We start from the raw sequence: 27,232 nt of genomic DNA, 5'->3' as shown, positions 1-27,232 counted from the left end.
GGGTTGGGCACCCCTGCCGTAGTGGGATTCAAACCATTTTATATCGCTCTTAATTGAATCACCGTGGCTCTTTTGCAGAAACGCTTAAGCACAGGTATACTTGTTGTTCTGTGGAGTTTCTTTGAACAAATTATCATTGACTTTTTGCAGCATCGGCTTAGAGCTAGCTCAACAAGCACGCCCTAGGTGGGGGGCTGATGTCCTATGGTTCAAAGTCAAGCCTACGACATAGCCTCTATGAGGCTGTTTACATTTAGAGCCCGCCATTTTGGTTCTATGGTCAAAACAAACGTTTCAATGATGTTTTTGTATGTCTAGATTCATTTATAGTTCATGACTCTTTCCCACCTGTTTTGTGTGTAATCTGCCTCTCTGCTTTCGTACGCAAAGCCTCCGTCGTAGGTCCGGTGCAAAAGCAAAAAGTGGCCTTTTCCCCTTAAGCCACTGGGCCTCTTGCGCAGGGTGCTTTGTGTAATTTCAGCCTGATAGGGCACATGCACAGGCAGGACAGAATGATGCACACAAACACCCAGCACAGCTATCAGAAGTTTGTGGGTTCTATGCTAATTCAGATCTTGCGCTCATCATGGCTACAGCGTTGCTTTGAACAAACCATCCTTGAATTCGCCCAACGGCCAACTTAAACAAAGCCCATCAAAGACGACCCAGGTGGGACTTGAACCCACAATCTCCAGCTCCGGAGGCTGATGCCTTATCCATTAGGCCACTAGGCCTTGTCTGGCAAGCTCTGCCTTTGATCTGTAATATGACTTCAAGTGGTTTCTGACGCTCAAACAACTACACTTTAGTATCTCGACGCCAGGTCGGGTTCCGTCTTTGAGGTGAACTTCACAGAATTTGTGGCGCCCTCCCGAAAGGCTTCCTTCCGACAGGGCTCGTTGGTCTAGGGGTATGATTCTCGCTTTGGGTGCGAGAGGTCCCGGGTTCAAATCCCGGACGAGCCCAGCAGTTTCAGAACTAGCAGCCAGTTGGCTCCGTCCTTTTGCAGCACTGAGCCAAACTCAAAACTGTCGTGGTTTTGAAATCCTTACTGCTGCTTGTGTTCATTTGTACTATAACTTAGCCAAGATTTTATTTATTTAGAAAAGGGACATTGTATATCAATCGACATTCATGAATGTAAATGTACCCAAATTAGCCCGAAGGCTAGTTTTCATCGGTATTGAAAACTAGCAGCCAGTTGGCTCCATCCTTTTGCAGCACTGAGCCAAACTCAAAACTGTCGTGGTTTTGAAATCCTTACTGCTGCTTGAGTTCATCTGTACTACAACAGAGCCGAGATTCAGCCAGATGACAAGCGATTATTTCCTTGCACAGAACGTACTCAGAATCGCTGTCTGCCAGGGAGTGCGGCTCCCTAACGACAAACGCTTTCTATTAAAACTAGTGCCCGCCCATTCTGCTAGAGGCCAGCGTTCGGTGACTGTACAAGTGTACGCAAGTAACCCGATCCTTCATCAGCCAGGCTCGTTGGTCTAGGGGTATGATTCTCGCTTTGGGTGCGAGAGGTCCCGGGTTCAAATCCCGGACGAGCCCAGCAGTTTCAGAACAAGCAGCCAGTTGGCTCCCTCCTTTGGAGCGCTGAGCCAAACTCAAAACTGCTGTGAAAAGGCTGTTTGTCTTCATCTGTACTAAAATTCAGCCAGATGACAAGTGTTTATTTCCTTCACAGAACATACTCAAAACCGTTGCCCGCCAGGGAGTACGGCTCCCTAACGACAAACGTGTTGTATTAAAACTGGTGCCTGCCCATTCTGTTAAAGGCCAGCGTTCAGTGACTGTACGCAAGTAGCCCAAACCTTCGTTTATCAGGCTCGTTGGTCTAGGGGTATGATTCTCGCTTCGGGTGCGAGAGGTCCCGGGTTCAAATCCCGGACGAGCCCTCTCACCTTTAGTATGAGTTCAAGGGTTCTCTGACTCTGTTTGCTTCTGCTGCTTTTCTTTATCAACCACTTCATATCTGGCCATTTACTGCAACCCACATAGTACTTGACGTCACATTCTGCAGCATCAGAGGCTGATGCTTCGGCCAAACTGAACTTTTTGCAGGCCTGTAGATGCCGTAGTGCAGGGGTGCCCAACCCTGCTCCTGCCGATCGACTGTCCTGCACAGTTCATCTCCAACCCTAATCAAACACACCTGCCTTTAATTTTCAAGCGATCCTGAAGACGTTAATTGGTTGCTTCAGGTGTGTTTGATTAGGGTTGGAGATAAACTGTGCAGGACAGTCGATCGGCAGGAGCAGGGTTGGGCACCCCTGCCGTAGTGGGATTCAAACCATTTTATATCGCTCTTAATTGAATCACCGTGGCTCTTTTGCAGAAACGCTTAAGCACAGGTATACTTGTTGTTCTGTGGAGTTTCTTTGAACAAATTATCATTGACTTTTTGCAGCATCGGCTTAGAGCTAGCTCAACAAGCACGCCCTAGGTGGGGGGCTGATGTCCTATGGTTCAAAGTCAAGCCTACGACATAGCCTCTATGAGGCTGTTTACATTTAGAGCCCGCCATTTTGGTTCTATGGTCAAAACAAACGTTTCAATGATGTTTTTGTATGTCTAGATTCATTTATAGTTCATGACTCTTTCCCACCTGTTTTGTGTGTAATCTGCCTCTCTGCTTTCGTACGCAAAGCCTCCGTCGTAGGTCCGGTGCAAAAGCAAAAAGTGGCCTTTTCCCCTTAAGCCACTGGGCCTCTTGCGCAGGGTGCTTTGTGTAATTTCAGCCTGATAGGGCACATGCACAGGCAGGACAGAATGATGCACACAAACACCCAGCACAGCTATCAGAAGTTTGTGGGTTCTATGCTAATTCAGATCTTGCGCTCATCATGGCTACAGCGTTGCTTTGAACAAACCATCCTTGAATTCGCCCAACGGCCAACTTAAACAAAGCCCATCAAAGACGACCCAGGTGGGACTTGAACCCACAATCTCCAGCTCCGGAGGCTGATGCCTTATCCATTAGGCCACTAGGCCTTGTCTGGCAAGCTCTGCCTTTGATCTGTAATATGACTTCAAGTGGTTTCTGACGCTCAAACAACTACACTTTAGTATCTCGACGCCAGGTCGGGTTCCGTCTTTGAGGTGAACTTCACAGAATTTGTGGCGCCCTCCCGAAAGGCTTCCTTCCGACAGGGCTCGTTGGTCTAGGGGTATGATTCTCGCTTTGGGTGCGAGAGGTCCCGGGTTCAAATCCCGGACGAGCCCAGCAGTTTCAGAACTAGCAGCCAGTTGGCTCCGTCCTTTTGCAGCACTGAGCCAAACTCAAAACTGTCGTGGTTTTGAAATCCTTACTGCTGCTTGTGTTCATTTGTACTATAACTTAGCCAAGATTTTATTTATTTAGAAAAGGGACATTGTATATCAATCGACATTCATGAATGTAAATGTACCCAAATTAGCCCGAAGGCTAGTTTTCATCGGTATTGAAAACTAGCAGCCAGTTGGCTCCATCCTTTTGCAGCACTGAGCCAAACTCAAAACTGTCGTGGTTTTGAAATCCTTACTGCTGCTTGAGTTCATCTGTACTACAACAGAGCCGAGATTCAGCCAGATGACAAGCGATTATTTCCTTGCACAGAACGTACTCAGAATCGCTGTCTGCCAGGGAGTGCGGCTCCCTAACGACAAACGCTTTCTATTAAAACTAGTGCCCGCCCATTCTGCTAGAGGCCAGCGTTCGGTGACTGTACAAGTGTACGCAAGTAACCCGATCCTTCATCAGCCAGGCTCGTTGGTCTAGGGGTATGATTCTCGCTTTGGGTGCGAGAGGTCCCGGGTTCAAATTCCGGACGAACCCAGCAGTTTCAGAACAAGCAGCCAGTTGGCTCCCTCCTTTGGAGCGCTGAGCCAAACTCAAAACTGCTGTGAAAAGGCTGTTTGTCTTCATCTGTACTAAAATTCAGCCAGATGACAAGTGTTTATTTCCTTCACAGAACATACTCAAAACCGTTGCCCGCCAGGGAGTACGGCTCCCTAACGACAAACGTGTTGTATTAAAACTGGTGCCTGCCCATTCTGTTAAAGGCCAGCGTTCAGTGACTGTACGCAAGTAGCCCAAACCTTCGTTTATCAGGCTCGTTGGTCTAGGGGTATGATTCTCGCTTCGGGTGCGAGAGGTCCCGGGTTCAAATCCCGGACGAGCCCTCTCACCTTTAGTATGAGTTCAAGGGTTCTCTGACTCTGTTTGCTTCTGCTGCTTTTCTTTATCAACCACTTCATATCTGGCCATTTACTGCAACCCACATAGTACTTGACGTCACATTCTGCAGCATCAGAGGCTGATGCTTCGGCCAAACTGAACTTTTTGCAGGCCTGTAGATGCCGTAGTGCAGGGGTGCCCAACCCTGCTCCTGCCGATCGACTGTCCTGCACAGTTCATCTCCAACCCTAATCAAACACACCTGCCTTTAATTTTCAAGCGATCCTGAAGACGTTAATTGGTTGCTTCAGGTGTGTTTGATTAGGGTTGGAGATAAACTGTGCAGGACAGTCGATCGGCAGGAGCAGGGTTGGGCACCCCTGCCGTAGTGGGATTCAAACCATTTTATATCGCTCTTAATTGAATCACCGTGGCTCTTTTGCAGAAACGCTTAAGCACAGGTATACTTGTTGTTCTGTGGAGTTTCTTTGAACAAATTATCATTGACTTTTTGCAGCATCGGCTTAGAGCTAGCTCAACAAGCACGCCCTAGGTGGGGGGCTGATGTCCTATGGTTCAAAGTCAAGCCTACGACATAGCCTCTATGAGGCTGTTTACATTTAGAGCCCGCCATTTTGGTTCTATGGTCAAAACAAACGTATCAATGATGTTTTTGTATGTCTAGATTCATTTATAGTTCATGACTCTTTCCCACCTGTTTTGTGTGTAATCTGCCTCTCTGCTTTCGTACGCAAAGCCTCCGTCGTAGGTCCGGTGCAAAAGCAAAAAGTGGCCTTTTCCCCTTAAGCCACTGGGCCTCTTGCGCAGGGTGCTTTGTGTAATTTCAGCCTGATAGGGCACATGCACAGGCAGGACAGAATGATGCACACAAACACCCAGCACAGCTATCAGAAGTTTGTGGGTTCTATGCTAATTCAGATCTTGCGCTCATCATGGCTACAGCGTTGCTTTGAACAAACCATCCTTGAATTCGCCCAACGGCCAACTTAAACAAAGCCCATCAAAGACGACCCAGGTGGGACTTGAACCCACAATCTCCAGCTCCGGAGGCTGATGCCTTATCCATTAGGCCACTAGGCCTTGTCTGGCAAGCTCTGCCTTTGATCTGTAATATGACTTCAAGTGGTTTCTGACGCTCAAACAACTACACTTTAGTATCTCGACGCCAGGTCGGGTTCCGTCTTTGAGGTGAACTTCACAGAATTTGTCGCGCCCTCCCGAAAGCCTTCCTTCCGACAGGGCTCGTTGGTCTAGGGGTATGATTCTCGCTTTGGGTGCGAGAGGTCCCGGGTTCAAATCCCGGACGAGCCCAGCAGTTTCAGAACTAGCAGCCAGTTGGCTCCGTCCTTTTGCAGCACTGAGCCAAACTCAAAACTGTCGTGGTTTTGAAATCCTTACTGCTGCTTGTGTTCATTTGTACTATAACTTAGCCAAGATTTTATTTATTTAGAAAAGGGACATTGTATATCAATCGACATTCATGAATGTAAATGTACCCAAATTAGCCCGAAGGCTAGTTTTCATCGGTATTGAAAACTAGCAGCCAGTTGGCTCCATCCTTTTGCAGCACTGAGCCAAACTCAAAACTGTTGTGGTTTTGAAATCCTTACTGCTGCTTGAGTTCATCTGTACTACAACAGAGCCGAGATTCAGCCAGATGACAAGCGATTATTTCCTTGCACAGAACGTACTCAGAATCGCTGTCTGCCAGGGAGTGCGGCTCCCTAACGACAAACGCTTTCTATTAAAACTAGTGCCCGCCCATTCTGCTAGAGGCCAGCGTTCGGTGACTGTACAAGTGTACGCAAGTAACCCGATCCTTCATCAGCCAGGCTCGTTGGTCTAGGGGTATGATTCTCGCTTTGGGTGCGAGAGGTCCCGGGTTCAAATTCCGGACGAGCCCAGCAGTTTCAGAACAAGCAGCCAGTTGGCTCCCTCCTTTGGAGCGCTGAGCCAAACTCAAAACTGCTGTGAAAAGGCTGTTTGTCTTCATCTGTACTAAAATTCAGCCAGATGACAAGTGTTTATTTCCTTCACAGAACATACTCAAAACCGTTGCCCGCCAGGGAGTACGGCTCCCTAACGACAAACGTGTTGTATTAAAACTGGTGCCTGCCCATTCTGTTAAAGGCCAGCGTTCAGTGACTGTACGCAAGTAGCCCAAACCTTCGTTTATCAGGCTCGTTGGTCTAGGGGTATGATTCTCGCTTCGGGTGCGAGAGGTCCCGGGTTCAAATCCCGGACGAGCCCTCTCACCTTTAGTATGAGTTCAAGGGTTCTCTGACTCTGTTTGCTTCTGCTGCTTTTCTTTATCAACCACTTCATATCTGGCCATTTACTGCAACCCACATAGTACTTGACGTCACATTCTGCAGCATCAGAGGCTGATGCTTCGGCCAAACTGAACTTTTTGCAGGCCTGTAGATGCCGTAGTGCAGGGGTGCCCAACCCTGCTCCTGCCGATCGACTGTCCTGCACAGTTCATCTCCAACCCTAATCAAACACACCTGCCTTTAATTTTCAAGCGATCCTGAAGACGTTAATTGGTTGCTTCAGGTGTGTTTGATTAGGGTTGGAGATAAACTGTGCAGGACAGTCGATCGGCAGGAGCAGGGTTGGGCACCCCTGCCGTAGTGGGATTCAAACCATTTTATATCGCTCTTAATTGAATCACCGTGGCTCTTTTGCAGAAACGCTTAAGCACAGGTATACTTGTTGTTCTGTGGAGTTTCTTTGAACAAATTATCATTGACTTTTTGCAGCATCGGCTTAGAGCTAGCTCAACAAGCACGCCCTAGGTGGGGGGCTGATGTCCTATGGTTCAAAGTCAAGCCTACGACATAGCCTCTATGAGGCTGTTAAACATTTAGAGCCCGCCATTTTGGTTCTATGGTCAAAACAAACGTATCAATGATGTTTTTGTATGTCTAGATTCATTTATAGTTCATGACTCTTTCCCACCTGTTTTGTGTGTAATCTGCCTCTCTGCTTTCGTACGCAAAGCCTCCGTCGTAGGTCCGGTGCAAAAGCAAAAAGTGGCCTTTTCCCCTTAAGCCACTGGGCCTCTTGCGCAGGGTGCTTTGTGTAATTTCAGCCTGATAGGGCACATGCACAGGCAGGACAGAATGATGCACACAAACACCCAGCACAGCTATCAGAAGTTTGTGGGTTCTATGCTAATTCAGATCTTGCGCTCATCATGGCTACAGCGTTGCTTTGAACAAACCATCCTTGAATTCGCCCAACGGCCAACTTAAACAAAGCCCATCAAAGACGACCCAGGTGGGACTTGAACCCACAATCTCCAGCTCCGGAGGCTGATGCCTTATCCATTAGGCCACTAGGCCTTGTCTGGCAAGCTCTGCCTTTGATCTGTAATATGACTTCAAGTGGTTTCTGACGCTCAAACAACTACACTTTAGTATCTCGACGCCAGGTCGGGTTCCGTCTTTGAGGTGAACTTCACAGAATTTGTGGCGCCCTCCCGAAAGGCTTCCTTCCGACAGGGCTCGTTGGTCTAGGGGTATGATTCTCGCTTTGGGTGCGAGAGGTCCCGGGTTCAAATCCCGGACGAGCCCAGCAGTTTCAGAACTAGCAGCCAGTTGGCTCCGTCCTTTTGCAGCACTGAGCCAAACTCAAAACTGTCGTGGTTTTGAAATCCTTACTGCTGCTTGTGTTCATTTGTACTATAACTTAGCCAAGATTTTATTTATTTAGAAAAGGGACATTGTATATCAATCGACATTCATGAATGTAAATGTACCCAAATTAGCCCGAAGGCTAGTTTTCATCGGTATTGAAAACTAGCAGCCAGTTGGCTCCATCCTTTTGCAGCACTGAGCCAAACTCAAAACTGTCGTGGTTTTGAAATCCTTACTGCTGCTTGAGTTCATCTGTACTACAACAGAGCCGAGATTCAGCCAGATGACAAGCGATTATTTCCTTGCACAGAACGTACTCAGAATCGCTGTCTGCCAGGGAGTGCGGCTCCCTAACGACAAACGCTTTCTATTAAAACTAGTGCCCGCCCATTCTGCTAGAGGCCAGCGTTCGGTGACTGTACAAGTGTACGCAAGTAACCCGATCCTTCATCAGCCAGGCTCGTTGGTCTAGGGGTATGATTCTCGCTTTGGGTGTGAGAGGTCCCGGGTTCAAATTCCGGACGAGCCCAGCAGTTTCAGAACAAGCAGCCAGTTGGCTCCCTCCTTTGGAGCGCTGAGCCAAACTCAAAACTGCTGTGAAAAGGCTGTTTGTCTTCATCTGTACTAAAATTCAGCCAGATGACAAGTGTTTATTTCCTTCACAGAACATACTCAAAACCGTTGCCCGCCAGGGAGTACGGCTCCCTAACGACAAACGTGTTGTATTAAAACTGGTGCCTGCCCATTCTGTTAAAGGCCAGCGTTCAGTGACTGTACGCAAGTAGCCCAAACCTTCGTTTATCAGGCTCGTTGGTCTAGGGGTATGATTCTCGCTTCGGGTGCGAGAGGTCCCGGGTTCAAATCCCGGACGAGCCCTCTCACCTTTAGTATGAGTTCAAGGGTTCTCTGACTCTGTTTGCTTCTGCTGCTTTTCTTTATCAACCACTTCATATCTGGCCATTTACTGCAACCCACATAGTACTTGACGTCACATTCTGCAGCATCAGAGGCTGATGCTTCGGCCAAACTGAACTTTTTGCAGGCCTGTAGATGCCGTAGTGCAGGGGTGCCCAACCCTGCTCCTGCCGATCGACTGTCCTGCACAGTTCATCTCCAACCCTAATCAAACACACCTGCCTTTAATTTTCAAGCGATCCTGAAGACGTTAATTGGTTGCTTCAGGTGTGTTTGATTAGGGTTGGAGATAAACTGTGCAGGACAGTCGATCGGCAGGAGCAGGGTTGGGCACCCCTGCCGTAGTGGGATTCAAACCATTTTATATCGCTCTTAATTGAATCACCGTGGCTCTTTTGCAGAAACGCTTAAGCACAGGTATACTTGTTGTTCTGTGGAGTTTCTTTGAACAAATTATCATTGACTTTTTGCAGCATCGGCTTAGAGCTAGCTCAACAAGCACGCCCTAGGTGGGGGGCTGATGTCCTATGGTTCAAAGTCAAGCCTACGACATAGCCTCTATGAGGCTGTTTACATTTAGAGCCCGCCATTTTGGTTCTATGGTCAAAACAAACGTTTCAATGATGTTTTTGTATGTCTAGATTCATTTATAGTTCATGACTCTTTCCCACCTGTTTTGTGTGTAATCTGCCTCTCTGCTTTCGTACGCAAAGCCTCCGTCGTAGGTCCGGTGCAAAAGCAAAAAGTGGCCTTTTCCCCTTAAGCCACTGGGCCTCTTGCGCAGGGTGCTTTGTGTAATTTCAGCCTGATAGGGCACATGCACAGGCAGGACAGAATGATGCACACAAACACCCAGCACAGCTATCAGAAGTTTGTGGGTTCTATGCTAATTCAGATCTTGCGCTCATCATGGCTACAGCGTTGCTTTGAACAAACCATCCTTGAATTCGCCCAACGGCCAACTTAAACAAAGCCCATCAAAGACGACCCAGGTGGGACTTGAACCCACAATCTCCAGCTCCGGAGGCTGATGCCTTATCCATTAGGCCACTAGGCCTTGTCTGGCAAGCTCTGCCTTTGATCTGTAATATGACTTCAAGTGGTTTCTGACGCTCAAACAACTACACTTTAGTATCTCGACGCCAGGTCGGGTTCCGTCTTTGAGGTGAACTTCACAGAATTTGTGGCGCCCTCCCGAAAGGCTTCCTTCCGACAGGGCTCGTTGGTCTAGGGGTATGATTCTCGCTTTGGGTGCGAGAGGTCCCGGGTTCAAATCCCGGACGAGCCCAGCAGTTTCAGAACTAGCAGCCAGTTGGCTCCGTCCTTTTGCAGCACTGAGCCAAACTCAAAACTGTCGTGGTTTTGAAATCCTTACTGCTGCTTGTGTTCATTTGTACTATAACTTAGCCAAGATTTTATTTATTTAGAAAAGGGACATTGTATATCAATCGACATTCATGAATGTAAATGTACCCAAATTAGCCCGAAGGCTAGTTTTCATCGGTATTGAAAACTAGCAGCCAGTTGGCTCCATCCTTTTGCAGCACTGAGCCAAACTCAAAACTGTCGTGGTTTTGAAATCCTTACTGCTGCTTGAGTTCATCTGTACTACAACAGAGCCGAGATTCAGCCAGATGACAAGCGATTATTTCCTTGCACAGAACGTACTCAGAATCGCTGTCTGCCAGGGAGTGCGGCTCCCTAACGACAAACGCTTTCTATTAAAACTAGTGCCCGCCCATTCTGCTAGAGGCCAGCGTTCGGTGACTGTACAAGTGTACGCAAGTAACCCGATCCTTCATCAGCCAGGCTCGTTGGTCTAGGGGTATGATTCTCGCTTTGGGTGCGAGAGGTCCCGGGTTCAAATCCCGGACGAGCCCAGCAGTTTCAGAACAAGCAGCCAGTTGGCTCCCTCCTTTGGAGCGCTGAGCCAAACTCAAAACTGCTGTGAAAAGGCTGTTTGTCTTCATCTGTACTAAAATTCAGCCAGATGACAAGTGTTTATTTCCTTCACAGAACATACTCAAAACCGTTGCCCGCCAGGGAGTACGGCTCCCTAACGACAAACGTGTTGTATTAAAACTGGTGCCTGCCCATTCTGTTAAAGGCCAGCGTTCAGTGACTGTACGCAAGTAGCCCAAACCTTCGTTTATCAGGCTCGTTGGTCTAGGGATATGATTCTCGCTTCGGGTGCGAGAGGTCCCGGGTTCAAATCCCGGACGAGCCCTCTCACCTTTAGTATGAGTTCAAGGGTTCTCTGACTCTGTTTGCTTCTGCTGCTTTTCTTTATCAACCACTTCATATCTGGCCATTTACTGCAACCCACATAGTACTTGACGTCACATTCTGCAGCATCAGAGGCTGATGCTTCGGCCAAACTGAACTTTTTGCAGGCCTGTAGATGCCGTAGTGCAGGGGTGCCCAACCCTGCTCCTGCCGATCGACTGTCCTGCACAGTTCATCTCCAACCCTAATCAAACACACCTGCCTTTAATTTTCAAGCGATCCTGAAGACGTTAATTGGTTGCTTCAGGTGTGTTTGATTAGGGTTGGAGATAAACTGTGCAGGACAGTCGATCGGCAGGAGCAGGGTTGGGCACCCCTGCCGTAGTGGGATTCAAACCATTTTATATCGCTCTTAATTGAATCACCGTGGCTCTTTTGCAGAAACGCTTAAGCACAGGTATACTTGTTGTTCTGTGGAGTTTCTTTGAACAAATTATCATTGACTTTTTGCAGCATCGGCTTAGAGCTAGCTCAACAAGCACGCCCTAGGTGGGGGGCTGATGTCCTATGGTTCAAAGTCAAGCCTACGACATAGCCTCTATGAGGCTGTTTACATTTAGAGCCCGCCATTTTGGTTCTATGGTCAAAACAAACGTATCAATCACTGCATGAAAAGACTCAAATCCGGCAAAATACGGGCATGGTAAACTCCTGTGTAATTTGATGTTTGCCGGATGTATGCGGGAAAAAGCGGATCAGAGTAACATGGAACAGTATATTTCAAGATAAACCCGGAAACCTCACATATGCGGACATATACAGGAATCCGTGAAATTTCACGGACATATACAGCTGAAACACTGCTGGGTGTGAGAGGACTGACAACTGTTAGGTGTGAAGACCTTTCATATGTTAATGACTGACACTAAAGGTGCTGGCTGTTCTCAGAGGGAGGGGTGGCCAGGGAGGACTTCAGGGTTGAGAATTATCTCTGGATTACTATAGGCTAAAGCAAACAAGCTTTTTGTACAGAAAAATAAATAAATTCTTAAGGACCTGAAACACAAAACCGACGTCAAAGAACTAGCAATGACTAAAGCCGACTCTAGGGTTGGCTCACGTCGCCTGTGTCAGGGCCTTAAAACCACTGCATGAAAAAAAGTCTCTTAATCAAATATTTTTTATAAAAACAGGACAAAATAAACACCCAGTCTGAACATATACGTTCACAAAAACATCTGAATATTTAATGAAATAAACAAAGGAATTTAATTAGTGCTGGGAAAAAATTAATCGCATCCAAAATAAAAGTTTGTGTTTGCATAATATATGTGTGTGTACTGTGTATAATTATTCTGTAAATACACACATATGCATGTATTTATTTAAGAAATATCTGCATGTATATACTGTATATATATTTATACACAATTTATATTATATATAAATATAAATAATTTAATAAAATAAAAAAAATAAAAATCTTAAATATATACATGCATATGTGTGTATTTATATATACAAAATAATTATATACAGTACACGCACATATATTATGCAAACACAAACTTTTATTTTGGATGCGATTAATTTTTTTCCCAGCAATAAATTTAATGGAACAAATAAAGAAAAATGAACCAAACATTTCAGAATATCTCAAATTTTATTGTGAAGTTTTACAAATTGCAGACAACAACAATTGTCACCTTTTTTACAATTGGCTTTTAGCTTGCTTAGTTGGGGAAATTTAATTTAATATTCAACAATATTATTGATCTGCCTGCGTTGACACTATTATATGAGATCTGAGCTGAGCTGGACGATGACATCACGGTTTTCTCCAAAGTGGCTATATATATCCACAGTTAAATTTATTTATTTATTTATACAACAAAATGAATCACCACTGAACTGACTTAAGCTGGACTGTGAAGCTATTTTCTTCTGGAAACAAACTGTCTTGCATTACTTTCCTGTTATCTCTGTAAAGCTACTTTGAAACAATCTGTAGGCCTATTGTAAAAAGCACTGTATAAATAAAGGTGACTTGATATTTATTAAAAAGGTAGAAGGAACCTGAGCTTTTCTACTCCACTGAATTGAAGACCGAGGTCACTACAGTTAAAATCTCTTGCTGATTTAATCCACCTTTAAACTATTAATGTCTGTGAACAAATAGCCTATGTATTTTTATGTTTGTGTGCCTCAGCGTTTCTGAGTGAACACCGCTGGTTTACTCACTATTGTTTACTGTACTGTCGATCACGTGATATGACGTCATGACGTGCAGCTGACGTTACCTGAAAAATCTGTCCAAGATGGCTACCCTCTTGAGCGACGTGTATCAAGAATGAAACAACTTGTAAGTAAACCAAAACACTTCAAAACTACTTTGCTTGTTGTAATATTGTAAGAATATCATATTACACGTGATATTTGACTTAGACGAGGCTATTTTTAAGTTGCAAGCGCGGTGCCGCGGGCGCGATTGCCGTCAGTCCGCCTGCTAGTTACAGATAATATCCTGTGTACTGTTAATGTCGTGGCAGGGCAATAATGTTAACGTTAGTCAATAACTCTTTTCAGCAAGCGATAGTCCTTCTGTTTTTGAGTGTGTTGCTGCTGTTTGTGTTAAGCGCCCTGCTCTGGCAAGTTCAATGTGATGTTATCTACATGCTGATGCACCCAAATGAGCTAGTGGCTAACGTTAGCAGTTATGTTAACTTTTACTCAAACAAAGTTAAGGTTATGGACATAATAGTTACCGAATGAACTATGCAAGTTTTTATTAAACCCTTTACAAACGTCTTTTCATTATAGGTTTAAGTGGAAGGAGTGCAGTGAGCATCCCCAAAATCAAGGTGACTCAAATGTTAATTTAGTCTGTAACTATTTTTCACCATTTCTTTTATTTGGAGCCTAATTCATTAGCATCAATCAAACGTCTCTTAAAAATTAAATCTCTTGCTGTCTGTTTTTGTGTGCATGTGCAGACCTACATTGTCACCAGAGAGCAACTTTATCGGTAAGTTACATTCACTTGAAATTCTGTATCATTAATTTGTCATTAAAGAGGTTGATTGCATAATTTGACTGGTTTCATATTGATTGTTTTATCTGTGCAGGTGAAGGACTTCTTGGGGAAATGGCCGGCTCTTCGGATTGAATCACAGGTAAAACAGACTCGCTTCTCTTTTCTGCCACTCTTCACACATATTTCACTGCCAAGTTTTTAATATGTATCACATTCAAATGGAACAGCAAATGCCACTATTCACTGTGTGTAAGAACTATCACTTTGCATGTGACCATGTTGCTCAACAATGTATTTTAACGGAACATGTTGCATCACAAATGTGTTTTCGGTTGCAAATCGAGTATTAGTCTTTTTATATAATTATTTTTGTTTGTTTTTGTAGCTTTGTGCTGAGTTCCAACGCATCACAAACGTCAACATACGGAACCAGTTCTATGCTGTGCTTGACCAACACACACCTGCACTGGTGGCCTTGTATAGGCAGAAGGCGGCACGAACCGGTAAGATATCAGAGGCGCTGAGTGACATCTTAAAGACTTATGAACTGATATGTTTTGTCTCTTATGTTTACTGTGATGGCCAACTTATTCAAACTGAAAATTCACTTTTGAGGTTCTTGCAGATTGTGAATCCATTTAAACGCTTTTTAATTTCAAACTTTACAGGAACCCGTAAAGCGCCTCCATAATTCAGAGAACAACCCACACAAATACGATCCACAAACCGGGTAAGACTGCGTATTGTATACTGTAAATGTTAGTTTAATCTACCACTATATGGATTTGAAATACTAAAACTGAATTTCATTGATGATGCCTGCAACTTTTTCCCCCAGAATAAATTCATCACATAACCTGGCTGTGACCACTTATCTCTTCAAAGAATTAAGGACAACTTTTACAGACGTTGACCCTGAATGTGCAAAAGGTAATCTTAAAGATGTTGTAATCATTTTAATGTCCTCTGTTTTACTTAGTTTTATTGGCATTACATTTATTTATGATTTATTTAACAGGTTGCAAGACATATTTTGAGACTTTGCAGAGGAAGTATTCTTTGGCTCAGCCTGAAAAGGCCAAGAAAAGAAACACTATGAAGAACACTGCAAAGAACCGTCAAAGAAAGAGACGGGTAAGTTAAGAAACTGGTTAAGCAGTTGTTGTTTTTTTCTTCTTCAGAATGTAACTGTCCTCCTCTCTGTGTTTTAGTGGTTAAATTACTGTCATGTTTTGCAGTTGCTGGAGACCATGTCCAGTGTTGTACAAACCCAACACATAAAGGGAACTGTGGAAGACTGCAACAATAGAACTAATGTCTGATGAAGATGCTATTGTTGATAGAAGGCCAGTGTGGATGCTGAGGTCTCCACCAAACAGAACCACAGAGTTATCTGCTCTCTGCCAGGTACTACAAACCAGACTAGAGGCTGACCCACGCTACGTCACACCACCAGTGCATCATGGCAGTTTGAAAAAATTAATATTTACATATATACACTTTAATTTCTATATTTATTTATTGATTTTAAATTGTTTTATATTGTATACTTTGTATATTTGTTCCTTTTTGATGTGCATGTTGCTGATCTCCACGTTTTGTATTTTATTCCTTTACACCTTTGTTAACATTTCTTTTTCCCCATTCATTTTAATGTATGTTTATAATGTTCATGTTATATTTGTTTTTGTTCCTTTAAATTTTCATCCCCTCAAATATTTTTGTTCCCCCATTCCTTTTTAATGCTTGTTTATAATGCTCTTTGTAATGTTTTATTTACCTTAATAAAAATGTCAGACTTTCTCATTGTTCTTTGTGTGTGTTTTTAAAATTATATTTGAATGTATTAAAATTGGGGTAAGGGGGGTTTAGTGTATACTGAGCAATATCTGCATAGCTGGCCTATAACCAATCAAATCACTGTGCGAAAAGGCCTAGGGTGGGTTATGTTCTAAAAGTAACCAATCAAATCACTTTCCTGGGTTTTTTAATGTATCCTGTCCTCCAATAGTGGTCTGGGTAATGGGAGTGGTTTTAAAAGAAAAGGACCAATAGGGGGGAAGGCCAAAAGGTGCACAAAGGTGTGAAAATGTTCTCTTGAAAAAAACCTTTGAGGGATTACTTGCCATGGCAACAAATGGCTGTAGCACGGGAGTATACGTCCACAACATACATCCGATTTGGTATCATTTCGGATGTATACGGATATATACAGACCCATGGAATTTGAGCTATCCGGCCAGTATACTCCCGGATTCTTCCGAATTCCAGCAGTGTATACAGGAGTATACTGGTCCGGATACACCTCTTTTCATGCAGTGAATGATGTTTTTGTATGTCTAGATTCATTTATAGTTCATGACTCTTTCCCACCTGTTTTGTGTGTAATCTGCCTCTCTGCTTTCGTACGCAAAGCCTCCGTCGTAGGTCCGGTGCAAAAGCAAAAAGTGGCCTTTTCCCCTTAAGCCACTGGGCCTCTTGCGCAGGGTGCTTTGTGTAATTTCAGCCTGATAGGGCACATGCACAGGCAGGACAGAATGATGCACACAAACACCCAGCACAGCTATCAGAAGTTTGTGGGTTCTATGCTAATTCAGATCTTGCGCTCATCATGGCTACAGCGTTGCTTTGAACAAACCATCCTTGAATTCGCCCAACGGCCAACTTAAACAAAGCCCATCAAAGACGACCCAGGTGGGACTTGAACCCACAATCTCCAGCTCCGGAGGCTGATGCCTTATCCATTAGGCCACTAGGCCTTGTCTGGCAAGCTCTGCCTTTGATCTGTAATATGACTTCAAGTGGTTTCTGACGCTCAAACAACTACACTTTAGTATCTCGACGCCAGGTCGGGTTCCGTCTTTGAGGTGAACTTCACAGAATTTGTGGCGCCCTCCCGAAAGGCTTCCTTCCGACAGGGCTCGTTGGTCTAGGGGTATGATTCTCGCTTTGGGTGCGAGAGGTCCCGGGTTCAAATCCCGGACGAGCCCAGCAGTTTCAGAACTAGCAGCCAGTTGGCTCCGTCCTTTTGCAGCACTGAGCCAAACTCAAAACTGTCGTGGTTTTGAAATCCTTACTGCTGCTTGTGTTCATTTGTACTATAACTTAGCCAAGATTTTATTTATTTAGAAAAGGGACATTGTATATCAATCGACATTCATGAATGTAAATGTACCCAAATTAGCCCGAAGGCTAGTTTTCATCGGTATTGAAAACTAGCAGCCAGTTGGCTCCATCCTTTTGCAGCACTGAGCCAAACTCAAAACTGTCGTGGTTTTGAAATCCTTACTGCTGCTTGAGTTCATCTGTACTACAACAGAGCCGAGATTCAGCCAGATGACAAGCGATTATTTCCTTGCACAGAACGTACTCAGAATCGCTGTCTGCCAGGGAGTGCGGCTCCCTAACGACAAACGCTTTCTATTAAAACTAGTGCCCGCCCATTCTGCTAGAGGCCAGCGTTCGGTGACTGTACAAGTGTACGCAAGTAACCCGATCCTTCATCAGCCAGGCTCGTTGGTCTAGGGGTATGATTCTCGCTTTGGGTGCGAGAGGTCCCGGGTTCAAATCCCGGACGAGCCCAGCAGTTTCAGAACAAGCAGCCAGTTGGCTCCCTCCTTTGGAGCGCTGAGCCAAACTCAAAACTGCTGTGAAAAGGCTGTTTGTCTTCATCTGTACTAAAATTCAGCCAGATGACAAGTGTTTATTTCCTTCACAGAACATACTCAAAACCGTTGCCCGCCAGGGAGTACGGCTCCCTAACGACAAACGTGTTGTATTAAAACTGGTGCCTGCCCATTCTGTTAAAGGCCAGCGTTCAGTGACTGTACGCAAGTAGCCCAAACCTTCGTTTATCAGGCTCGTTGGTCTAGGGGTATGATTCTCGCTTCGGGTGCGAGAGGTCCCGGGTTCAAATCCCGGACGAGCCCGCTCACCTTTAGTATGAGTTCAAGGGTTCTCTGACTCTGTTTGCTTCTGCTGCTTTTCTTTATCAACCACTTCATATCTGGCCATTTACTGCAACCCACATAGTACTTGACGTCACATTCTGCAGCATCAGAGGCTGATGCTTCAGCCAAACTGAACTTTTTGCAGGCCTGTAGATGCCGTAGTGCAGGGGTGCCCAACCCTGCTCCTGCCGATCGACTGTCCTGCACAGTTCATCTCCAACCCTAATCAAACACACCTGCCTTTAATTTTCAAGCGATCCTGAAGACGTTAATTGGTTGCTTCAGGTGTGTTTGATTAGGGTTGGAGATAAACTGTGCAGGACAGTCGATCGGCAGGAGCAGGGTTGGGCACCCCTGCCGTAGTGGGATTCAAACCATTTTATATCGCTCTTAATTGAATCACCGTGGCTCTTTTGCAGAAACGCTTAAGCACAGGTATACTTGTTGTTCTGTGGAGTTTCTTTGAACAAATTATCATTGACTTTTTGCAGCATCGGCTTAGAGCTAGCTCAACAAGCACGCCCTAGGTGGGGGGCTGATGTCCTATGGTTCAAAGTCAAGCCTACGACATAGCCTCTATGAGGCTGTTTACATTTAGAGCCCGCCATTTTGGTTCTATGGTCAAAACAAACGTATCAATGATGTTTTTGTATGTCTAGATTCATTTATAGTTCATGACTCTTTCCCACCTGTTTTGTGTGTAATCTGCCTCTCTGCTTTCGTACGCAAAGCCTCCGTCGTAGGTCCGGTGCAAAAGCAAAAAGTGGCCTTTTCCCCTTAAGCCACTGGGCCTCTTGCGCAGGGTGCTTTGTGTAATTTCAGCCTGATAGGGCACATGCACAGGCAGGACAGAATGATGCACACAAACACCCAGCACAGCTATCAGAAGTTTGTGGGTTCTATGCTAATTCAGATCTTGCGCTCATCATGGCTACAGCGTTGCTTTGAACAAACCATCCTTGAATTCGCCCAACGGCCAACTTAAACAAAGCCCATCAAAGACGACCCAGGTGGGACTTGAACCCACAATCTCCAGCTCCGGAGGCTGATGCCTTATCCATTAGGCCACTAGGCCTTGTCTGGCAAGCTCTGCCTTTGATCTGTAATATGACTTCAAGTGGTTTCTGACGCTCAAACAACTACACTTTAGTATCTCGACGCCAGGTCGGGTTCCGTCTTTGAGGTGAACTTCACAGAATTTGTCGCGCCCTCCCGAAAGCCTTCCTTCCGACAGGGCTCGTTGGTCTAGGGGTATGATTCTCGCTTTGGGTGCGAGAGGTCCCGGGTTCAAATCCCGGACGAGCCCAGCAGTTTCAGAACTAGCAGCCAGTTGGCTCCGTCCTTTTGCAGCACTGAGCCAAACTCAAAACTGTCGTGGTTTTGAAATCCTTACTGCTGCTTGTGTTCATTTGTACTATAACTTAGCCAAGATTTTATTTATTTAGAAAAGGGACATTGTATATCAATCGACATTCATGAATGTAAATGTACCCAAATTAGCCCGAAGGCTAGTTTTCATCGGTATTGAAAACTAGCAGCCAGTTGGCTCCATCCTTTTGCAGCACTGAGCCAAACTCAAAACTGTCGTGGTTTTGAAATCCTTACTGCTGCTTGAGTTCATCTGTACTACAACAGAGCCGAGATTCAGCCAGATGACAAGCGATTATTTCCTTGCACAGAACGTACTCAGAATCGCTGTCTGCCAGGGAGTGCGGCTCCCTAACGACAAACGCTTTCTATTAAAACTAGTGCCCGCCCATTCTGCTAGAGGCCAGCGTTCGGTGACTGTACAAGTGTACGCAAGTAACCCGATCCTTCATCAGCCAGGCTCGTTGGTCTAGGGGTATGATTCTCGCTTTGGGTGCGAGAGGTCCCGGGTTCAAATTCCGGACGAGCCCAGCAGTTTCAGAACAAGCAGCCAGTTGGCTCCCTCCTTTGGAGCGCTGAGCCAAACTCAAAACTGCTGTGAAAAGGCTGTTTGTCTTCATCTGTACTAAAATTCAGCCAGATGACAAGTGTTTATTTCCTTCACAGAACATACTCAAAACCGTTGCCCGCCAGGGAGTACGGCTCCCTAACGACAAACGTGTTGTATTAAAACTGGTGCCTGCCCATTCTGTTAAAGGCCAGCGTTCAGTGACTGTACGCAAGTAGCCCAAACCTTCGTTTATCAGGCTCGTTGGTCTAGGGGTATGATTCTCGCTTCGGGTGCGAGAGATCCCGGACGAGCCCTCTCACCTTTAGTATGAGTTCAAGGGTTCTCTGACTCTGTTTGCTTCTGCTGCTTTTCTTTATCAACCACTTCATATCTGGCCATTTACTGCAACCCACATAGTACTTGACGTCACATTCTGCAGCATCAGAGGCTGATGCTTCGGCCAAACTGAACTTTTTGCAGGCCTGTAGATGCCGTAGTGCAGGGGTGCCCAACCCTGCTCCTGCCGATCGACTGTCCTGCACAGTTCATCTCCAACCCTAATCAAACACACCTGCCTTTAATTTTCAAGCGATCCTGAAGACGTTAATTGGTTGCTTCAGGTGTGTTTGATTAGGGTTGGAGATAAACTGTGCAGGACAGTCGATCGGCAGGAGCAGGGTTGGGCACCCCTGCCGTAGTGGGATTCAAACCATTTTATATCGCTCTTAATTGAATCACCGTGGCTCTTTTGCAGAAACGCTTAAGCACAGGTATACTTGTTGTTCTGTGGAGTTTCTTTGAACAAATTATCATTGACTTTTTGCAGCATCGGCTTAGAGCTAGCTCAACAAGCACGCCCTAGGTGGGGGGCTGATGTCCTATGGTTCAAAGTCAAGCCTACGACATAGCCTCTATGAGGCTGTTAAACATTTAGAGCCCGCCATTTTGGTTCTATGGTCAAAACAAACGTATCAATGATGTTTTTGTATGTCTAGATTCATTTATAGTTCATGACTCTTTCCCACCTGTTTTGTGTGTAATCTGCCTCTCTGCTTTCGTACGCAAAGCCTCCGTCGTAGGTCCGGTGCAAAAGCAAAAAGTGGCCTTTTCCCCTTAAGCCACTGGGCCTCTTGCGCAGGGTGCTTTGTGTAATTTCAGCCTGATAGGGCACATGCACAGGCAGGACAGAATGATGCACACAAACACCCAGCACAGCTATCAGAAGTTTGTGGGTTCTATGCTAATTCAGATCTTGCGCTCATCATGGCTACAGCGTTGCTTTGAACAAACCATCCTTGAATTCGCCCAACGGCCAACTTAAACAAAGCCCATCAAAGACGACCCAGGTGGGACTTGAACCCACAATCTCCAGCTCCGGAGGCTGATGCCTTATCCATTAGGCCACTAGGCCTTGTCTGGCAAGCTCTGCCTTTGATCTGTAATATGACTTCAAGTGGTTTCTGACGCTCAAACAACTACACTTTAGTATCTCGACGCCAGGTCGGGTTCCGTCTTTGAGGTGAACTTCACAGAATTTGTGGCGCCCTCCCGAAAGGCTTCCTTCCGACAGGGCTCGTTGGTCTAGGGGTATGATTCTCGCTTTGGGTGCGAGAGGTCCCGGGTTCAAATCCCGGACGAGCCCAGCAGTTTCAGAACAAGCAGCCAGTTGGCTCCCTCCTTTGGAGCGCTGAGCCAAACTCAAAACTGCTGTGAAAAGGCTGTTTGTCTTCATCTGTACTAAAATTCAGCCAGATGACAAGTGTTTATTTCCTTCACAGAACATACTCAAAACCGTTGCCCGCCAGGGAGTACGGCTCCCTAACGACAAACGTGTTGTATTAAAACTGGTGCCTGCCCATTCTGTTAAAGGCCAGCGTTCAGTGACTGTACGCAAGTAGCCCAAACCTTCGTTTATCAGGCTCGTTGGTCTAGGGGTATGATTCTCGCTTCGGGTGTGAGAGGTCCCGGGTTCAAATCCCGGACGAGCCCTCTCACCTTTAGTATGAGTTCAAGGGTTCTCTGACTCTGTTTGCTTCTGCTGCTTTTCTTTATCAACCACTTCATATCTGGCCATTTACTGCAACCCACATAGTACTTGACGTCACATTCTGCAGCATCAGAGGCTGATGCTTCGGCCAAACTGAACTTTTTGCAGGCCTGTAGATGCCGTAGTGCAGGGGTGCCCAACCCTGCTCCTGCCGATCGACTGTCCTGCACAGTTCATCTCCAACCCTAATCAAACACACCTGCCTTTAATTTTCAAGCGATCCTGAAGACGTTAATTGGTTGCTTCAGGTGTGTTTGATTAGGGTTGGAGATAAACTGTGCAGGACAGTCGATCGGCAGGAGCAGGGTTGGGCACCCCTGCCGTAGTGGGATTCAAACCATTTTATATCGCTCTTAATTGAATCACCGTGGCTCTTTTGCAGAAACGCTTAAGCACAGGTATACTTGTTGTTCTGTGGAGTTTCTTTGAACAAATTATCATTGACTTTTTGCAGCATCGGCTTAGAGCTAGCTCAACAAGCACGCCCTAGGTGGGGGGCTGATGTCCTATGGTTCAAAGTCAAGCCTACGACATAGCCTCTATGAGGCTGTTTACATTTAGAGCCCGCCATTTTGGGTCTATGGTCAAAACAAACGTATCAATGATGTTTTTGTATGTCTAGATTCATTTATAGTTCATGACTCTTTCCCACCTGTTTTGTGTGTAATCTGCCTCTCTGCTTTCGTACGCAAAGCCTCCGTCGTAGGTCCGGTGCAAAAGCAAAAAGTGGCCTTTTCCCCTTAAGCCACTGGGCCTCTTGCGCAGGGTGCTTTGTGTAATTTCAGCCTGATAGGGCACATGCACAGGCAGGACAGAATGATGCACACAAACACCCAGCACAGCTATCAGAAGTTTGTGGGTTCTATGCTAATTCAGATCTTGCGCTCATCATGGCTACAGCGTTGCTTTGAACAAACCATCCTTGAATTCGCCCAACGGCCAACTTAAACAAAGCCCATCAAAGACGACCCAGGTGGGACTTGAACCCACAATCTCCAGCTCCGGAGGCTGATGCCTTATCCATTAGGCCACTAGGCCTTGTCTGGCAATCTCTGCCTTTGATCTGTAATATGACTTCAAGTGGTTTCTGACGCTCAAACAACTACACTTTAGTATCTCGACGCCAGGTCGGGTTCCGTCTTTGAGGTGAACTTCACAGAATTTGTGGCGCCCTCCCGAAAGGCTTCCTTCCGACAGGGCTCGTTGGTCTAGGGGTATGATTCTCGCTTTGGGTGCGAGAGGTCCCGGGTTCAAATCCCGGACGAGCCCAGCAGTTTCAGAACTAGCAGCCAGTTGGCTCCGTCCTTTTGCAGCACTGAGCCAAACTCAAAACTGTCGTGGTTTTGAAATCCTTACTGCTGCTTGTGTTCATTTGTACTATAACTTAGCCAAGATTTTATTTATTTAGAAAAGGGACATTGTATATCAATCGACATTCATGAATGTAAATGTACCCAAATTAGCCCGAAGGCTAGTTTTCATCGGTATTGAAAACTAGCAGCCAGTTGGCTCCATCCTTTTGCAGCACTGAGCCAAACTCAAAACTGTCGTGGTTTTGAAATCCTTACTGCTGCTTGAGTTCATCTGTACTACAACAGAGCCGAGATTCAGCCAGATGACAAGCGATTATTTCCTTGCACAGAACGTACTCAGAATCGCTGTCTGCCAGGGAGTGCGGCTCCCTAACGACAAACGCTTTCTATTAAAACTAGTGCCCGCCCATTCTGCTAGAGGCCAGCGTTCGGTGACTGTACAAGTGTACGCAAGTAACCCGATCCTTCATCAGCCAGGCTCGTTGGTCTAGGGGTATGATTCTCGCTTTGGGTGCGAGAGGTCCCGGGTTCAAATCCCGGACGAGCCCAGCAGTTTCAGAACAAGCAGCCAGTTGGCTCCCTCCTTTGGAGCGCTGAGCCAAACTCAAAACTGCTGTGAAAAGGCTGTTTGTCTTCATCTGTACTAAAATTCAGCCAGATGACAAGTGTTTATTTCCTTCACAGAACATACTCAAAACCGTTGCCCGCCAGGGAGTACGGCTCCCTAACGACAAACGTGTTGTATTAAAACTGGTGCCTGCCCATTCTGTTAAAGGCCAGCGTTCAGTGACTGTACGCAAGTAGCCCAAACCTTCGTTTATCAGGCTCTTGGTCTAGGGGTATGATTCTCGCTTCGGGTGCGAGAGGTCCCGGGTTCAAATCCCGGACGAGCCCTCTCACCTTTAGTATGAGTTCAAGGGTTCTCTGACTCTGTTTGCTTCTGCTGCTTTTCTTTATCAACCACTTCATATCTGGCCATTTACTGCAACCCACATAGTACTTGACGTCACATTCTGCAGCATCAGAGGCTGATGCTTCGGCCAAACTGAACTTTTTGCAGGCCTGTAGATGCCGTAGTGCAGGGGTGCCCAACCCTGCTCCTGCCGATGGACTGTCCTGCACAGTTCATCTCCAACCCTAATCAAACACACCTGCCTTTAATTTTCAAGCGATCCTGAAGACGTTAATTGGTTGCTTCAGGTGTGTTTGATTAGGGTTGGAGATAAACTGTGCAGGACAGTCGATCGGCAGGAGCAGGGTTGGGCACCCCTGCCGTAGTGGGATTCAAACCATTTTATATCGCTCTTAATTGAATCACCGTGGCTCTTTTGCAGAAACGCTTAAGCACAGGTATACTTGTTGTTCTGTGGAGTTTCTTTGAACAAATTATCATTGACTTTTTGCAGCATCGGCTTAGAGCTAGCTCAACAAGCACGCCCTAGGTGGGGGGCTGATGTCCTATGGTTCAAAGTCAAGCCTACGACATAGCCTCTATGAGGCTGTTTACATTTAGAGCCCGCCATTTTGGTTCTATGGTCAAAACAAACGTATCAATGATGTTTTTGTATGTCTAGATTCATTTATAGTTCATGACTCTTTCCCACCTGTTTTGTGTGTAATCTGCCTCTCTGCTTTCGTACGCAAAGCCTCCGTCGTAGGTCCGGTGCAAAAGCAAAAAGTGGCCTTTTCCCCTTAAGCCACTGGGCCTCTTGCGCAGGGTGCTTTGTGTAATTTCAGCCTGATAGGGCACATGCACAGGCAGGACAGAATGATGCACACAAACACCCAGCACAGCTATCAGAAGTTTGTGGGTTCTATGCTAATTCAGATCTTGCGCTCATCATGGCTACAGCGTTGCTTTGAACAAACCATCCTTGAATTCGCCCAACGGCCAACTTAAACAAAGCCCATCAAAGACGACCCAGATGGGACTTGAACCCACAATCTCCAGCTCCGGAGGCTGATGCCTTATCCATTAGGCCACTAGGCCTTGTCTGGCAAGCTCTGCCTTTGATCTGTAATATGACTTCAAGTGGTTTCTGACGCTCAAACAACTACACTTTAGTATCTCGACGCCAGGTCGGGTTCCGTCTTTGAGGTGAACTTCACAGAATTTGTGGCGCCCTCCCGAAAGGCTTCCTTCCGACAGGGCTCGTTGGTCTAGGGGTATGATTCTCGCTTTGGGTGCGAGAGGTCCCGGGTTCAAATCCCGGACGAGCCCAGCAGTTTCAGAACTAGCAGCCAGTTGGCTCCGTCCTTTTGCAGCACTGAGCCAAACTCAAAACTGTCGTGGTTTTGAAATCCTTACTGCTGCTTGTGTTCATTTGTACTATAACTTAGCCAAGATTTTATTTATTTAGAAAAGGGACATTGTATATCAATCGACATTCATGAATGTAAATGTACCCAAATTAGCCCGAAGGCTAGTTTTCATCGGTATTGAAAACTAGCAGCCAGTTGGCTCCATCCTTTTGCAGCACTGAGCCAAACTCAAAACTGTCGTGGTTTTGAAATCCTTACTGCTGCTTGAGTTCATCTGTACTACAACAGAGCCGAGATTCAGCCAGATGACAAGCGATTATTTCCTTGCACAGAACGTACTCAGAATCGCTGTCTGCCAGGGAGTGCGGCTCCCTAACGACAAACGCTTTCTATTAAAACTAGTGCCCGCCCATTCTGCTAGAGGCCAGCGTTCGGTGACTGTACAAGTGTACGCAAGTAACCCGATCCTTCATCAGCCAGGCTCGTTGGTCTAGGGGTATGATTCTCGCTTTGGGTGTGAGAGGTCCCGGGTTCAAATTCCGGACGAGCCCAGCAGTTTCAGAACAAGCAGCCAGTTGGCTCCCTCCTTTGGAGCGCTGAGCCAAACTCAAAACTGCTGTGAAAAGGCTGTTTGTCTTCATCTGTACTAAAATTCAGCCAGATGACAAGTGTTTATTTCCTTCACAGAACATACTCAAAACCGTTGCCCGCCAGGGAGTACGGCTCCCTAACGACAAACGTGTTGTATTAAAACTGGTGCCTGCCCATTCTGTTAAAGGCCAGCGTTCAGTGACTGTACGCAAGTAGCCCAAACCTTCGTTTATCAGGCTCGTTGGTCTAGGGGTATGATTCTCGCTTCGGGTGCGAGAGGTCCCGGGTTCAAATCCCGGACGAGCCCTCTCACCTTTAGTATGAGTTCAAGGGTTCTCTGACTCTGTTTGCTTCTGCTGCTTTTCTTTATCAACCACTTCATATCTGGCCATTTACTGCAACCCACATAGTACTTGACGTCACATTCTGCAGCATCAGAGGCTGATGCTTCGGCCAAACTGAACTTTTTGCAGGCCTGTAGATGCCGTAGTGCAGGGGTGCCCAACCCTGCTCCTGCCGATCGACTGTCCTGCACAGTTCATCTCCAACCCTAATCAAACACACCTGCCTTTAATTTTCAAGCGATCCTGAAGACGTTAATTGGTTGCTTCAGGTGTGTTTGATTAGGGTTGGAGATAAACTGTGCAGGACAGTCGATCGGCAGGAGCAGGGTTGGGCACCCCTGCCGTAGTGGGATTCAAACCATTTTATATCGCTCTTAATTGAATCACCGTGGCTCTTTTGCAGAAACGCTTAAGCACAGGTATACTTGTTGTTCTGTGGAGTTTCTTTGAACAAATTATCATTGACTTTTTGCAGCATCGGCTTAGAGCTAGCTCAACAAGCACGCCCTAGGTGGGGGGCTGATGTCCTATGGTTCAAAGTCAAGCCTACGACATAGCCTCTATGAGGCTGTTTACATTTAGAGCCCGCCATTTTGGTTCTATGGTCAAAACAAACGTTTCAATGATGTTTTTGTATGTCTAGATTCATTTATAGTTCATGACTCTTTCCCACCTGTTTTGTGTGTAATCTGCCTCTCTGCTTTCGTACGCAAAGCCTCCGTCGTAGGTCCGGTGCAAAAGCAAAAAGTGGCCTTTTCCCCTTAAGCCACTGGGCCTCTTGCGCAGGGTGCTTTGTGTAATTTCA

The 27,232-nt window shown here is 46.0% G+C and overlaps 1 protein-coding gene across 1 annotated transcript; it reads left to right on the top strand.

The window, feature by feature from the left end:
• Window positions 1–14,122: 14,122 nt before the first annotated feature.
• LOC308693162 (uncharacterized protein) lies at window positions 14,123–15,727 on the top strand. The gene is made up of 6 exons (XM_081369950.1): window positions 14,123–14,141; window positions 14,388–14,505; window positions 14,671–14,732; window positions 14,841–14,932; window positions 15,021–15,136; window positions 15,241–15,727. The coding sequence occupies exons 2-6, from the start codon at window positions 14,440–14,442 to the stop codon at window positions 15,322–15,324; spliced, it is 420 nt and encodes a 139-aa protein (XP_081226076.1). The 5' UTR covers window positions 14,123–14,141; window positions 14,388–14,439; the 3' UTR covers window positions 15,325–15,727.
• Window positions 15,728–27,232: the final 11,505 nt, after the last annotated feature.

This window comes from Scardinius erythrophthalmus (assembly GCF_964197995.2).
Source record: "Scardinius erythrophthalmus genome assembly, chromosome: 7".
Classification (NCBI taxonomy): Eukaryota; Metazoa; Chordata; class Actinopteri; order Cypriniformes; family Leuciscidae; genus Scardinius; species Scardinius erythrophthalmus.
Note: the sequence above shows the minus strand (reverse complement) of the source record. Positions and strands in the feature narration are given on the sequence as shown.

What these genes read in the sequence shown, in the direction of transcription:
- LOC308693162 (XM_081369950.1), top strand. Translation starts at nt 14,440, where the DNA reads ATGCTGTGCTTGACCAACACACACCTGCACTGGTGGCCTTGTATAGGC. An exon ending in GCAGAAGGCGGCACGAACCG is followed by an intron (nt 14,506 to 14,670) that starts GTAAGATATCAG and finishes CAAACTTTACAG; the next exon opens with GAACCCGTAAAGCGCCTCCA. An exon ending in AAATACGATCCACAAACCGG is followed by an intron (nt 14,733 to 14,840) that starts GTAAGACTGCGT and finishes TTTTTCCCCCAG; the next exon opens with AATAAATTCATCACATAACC.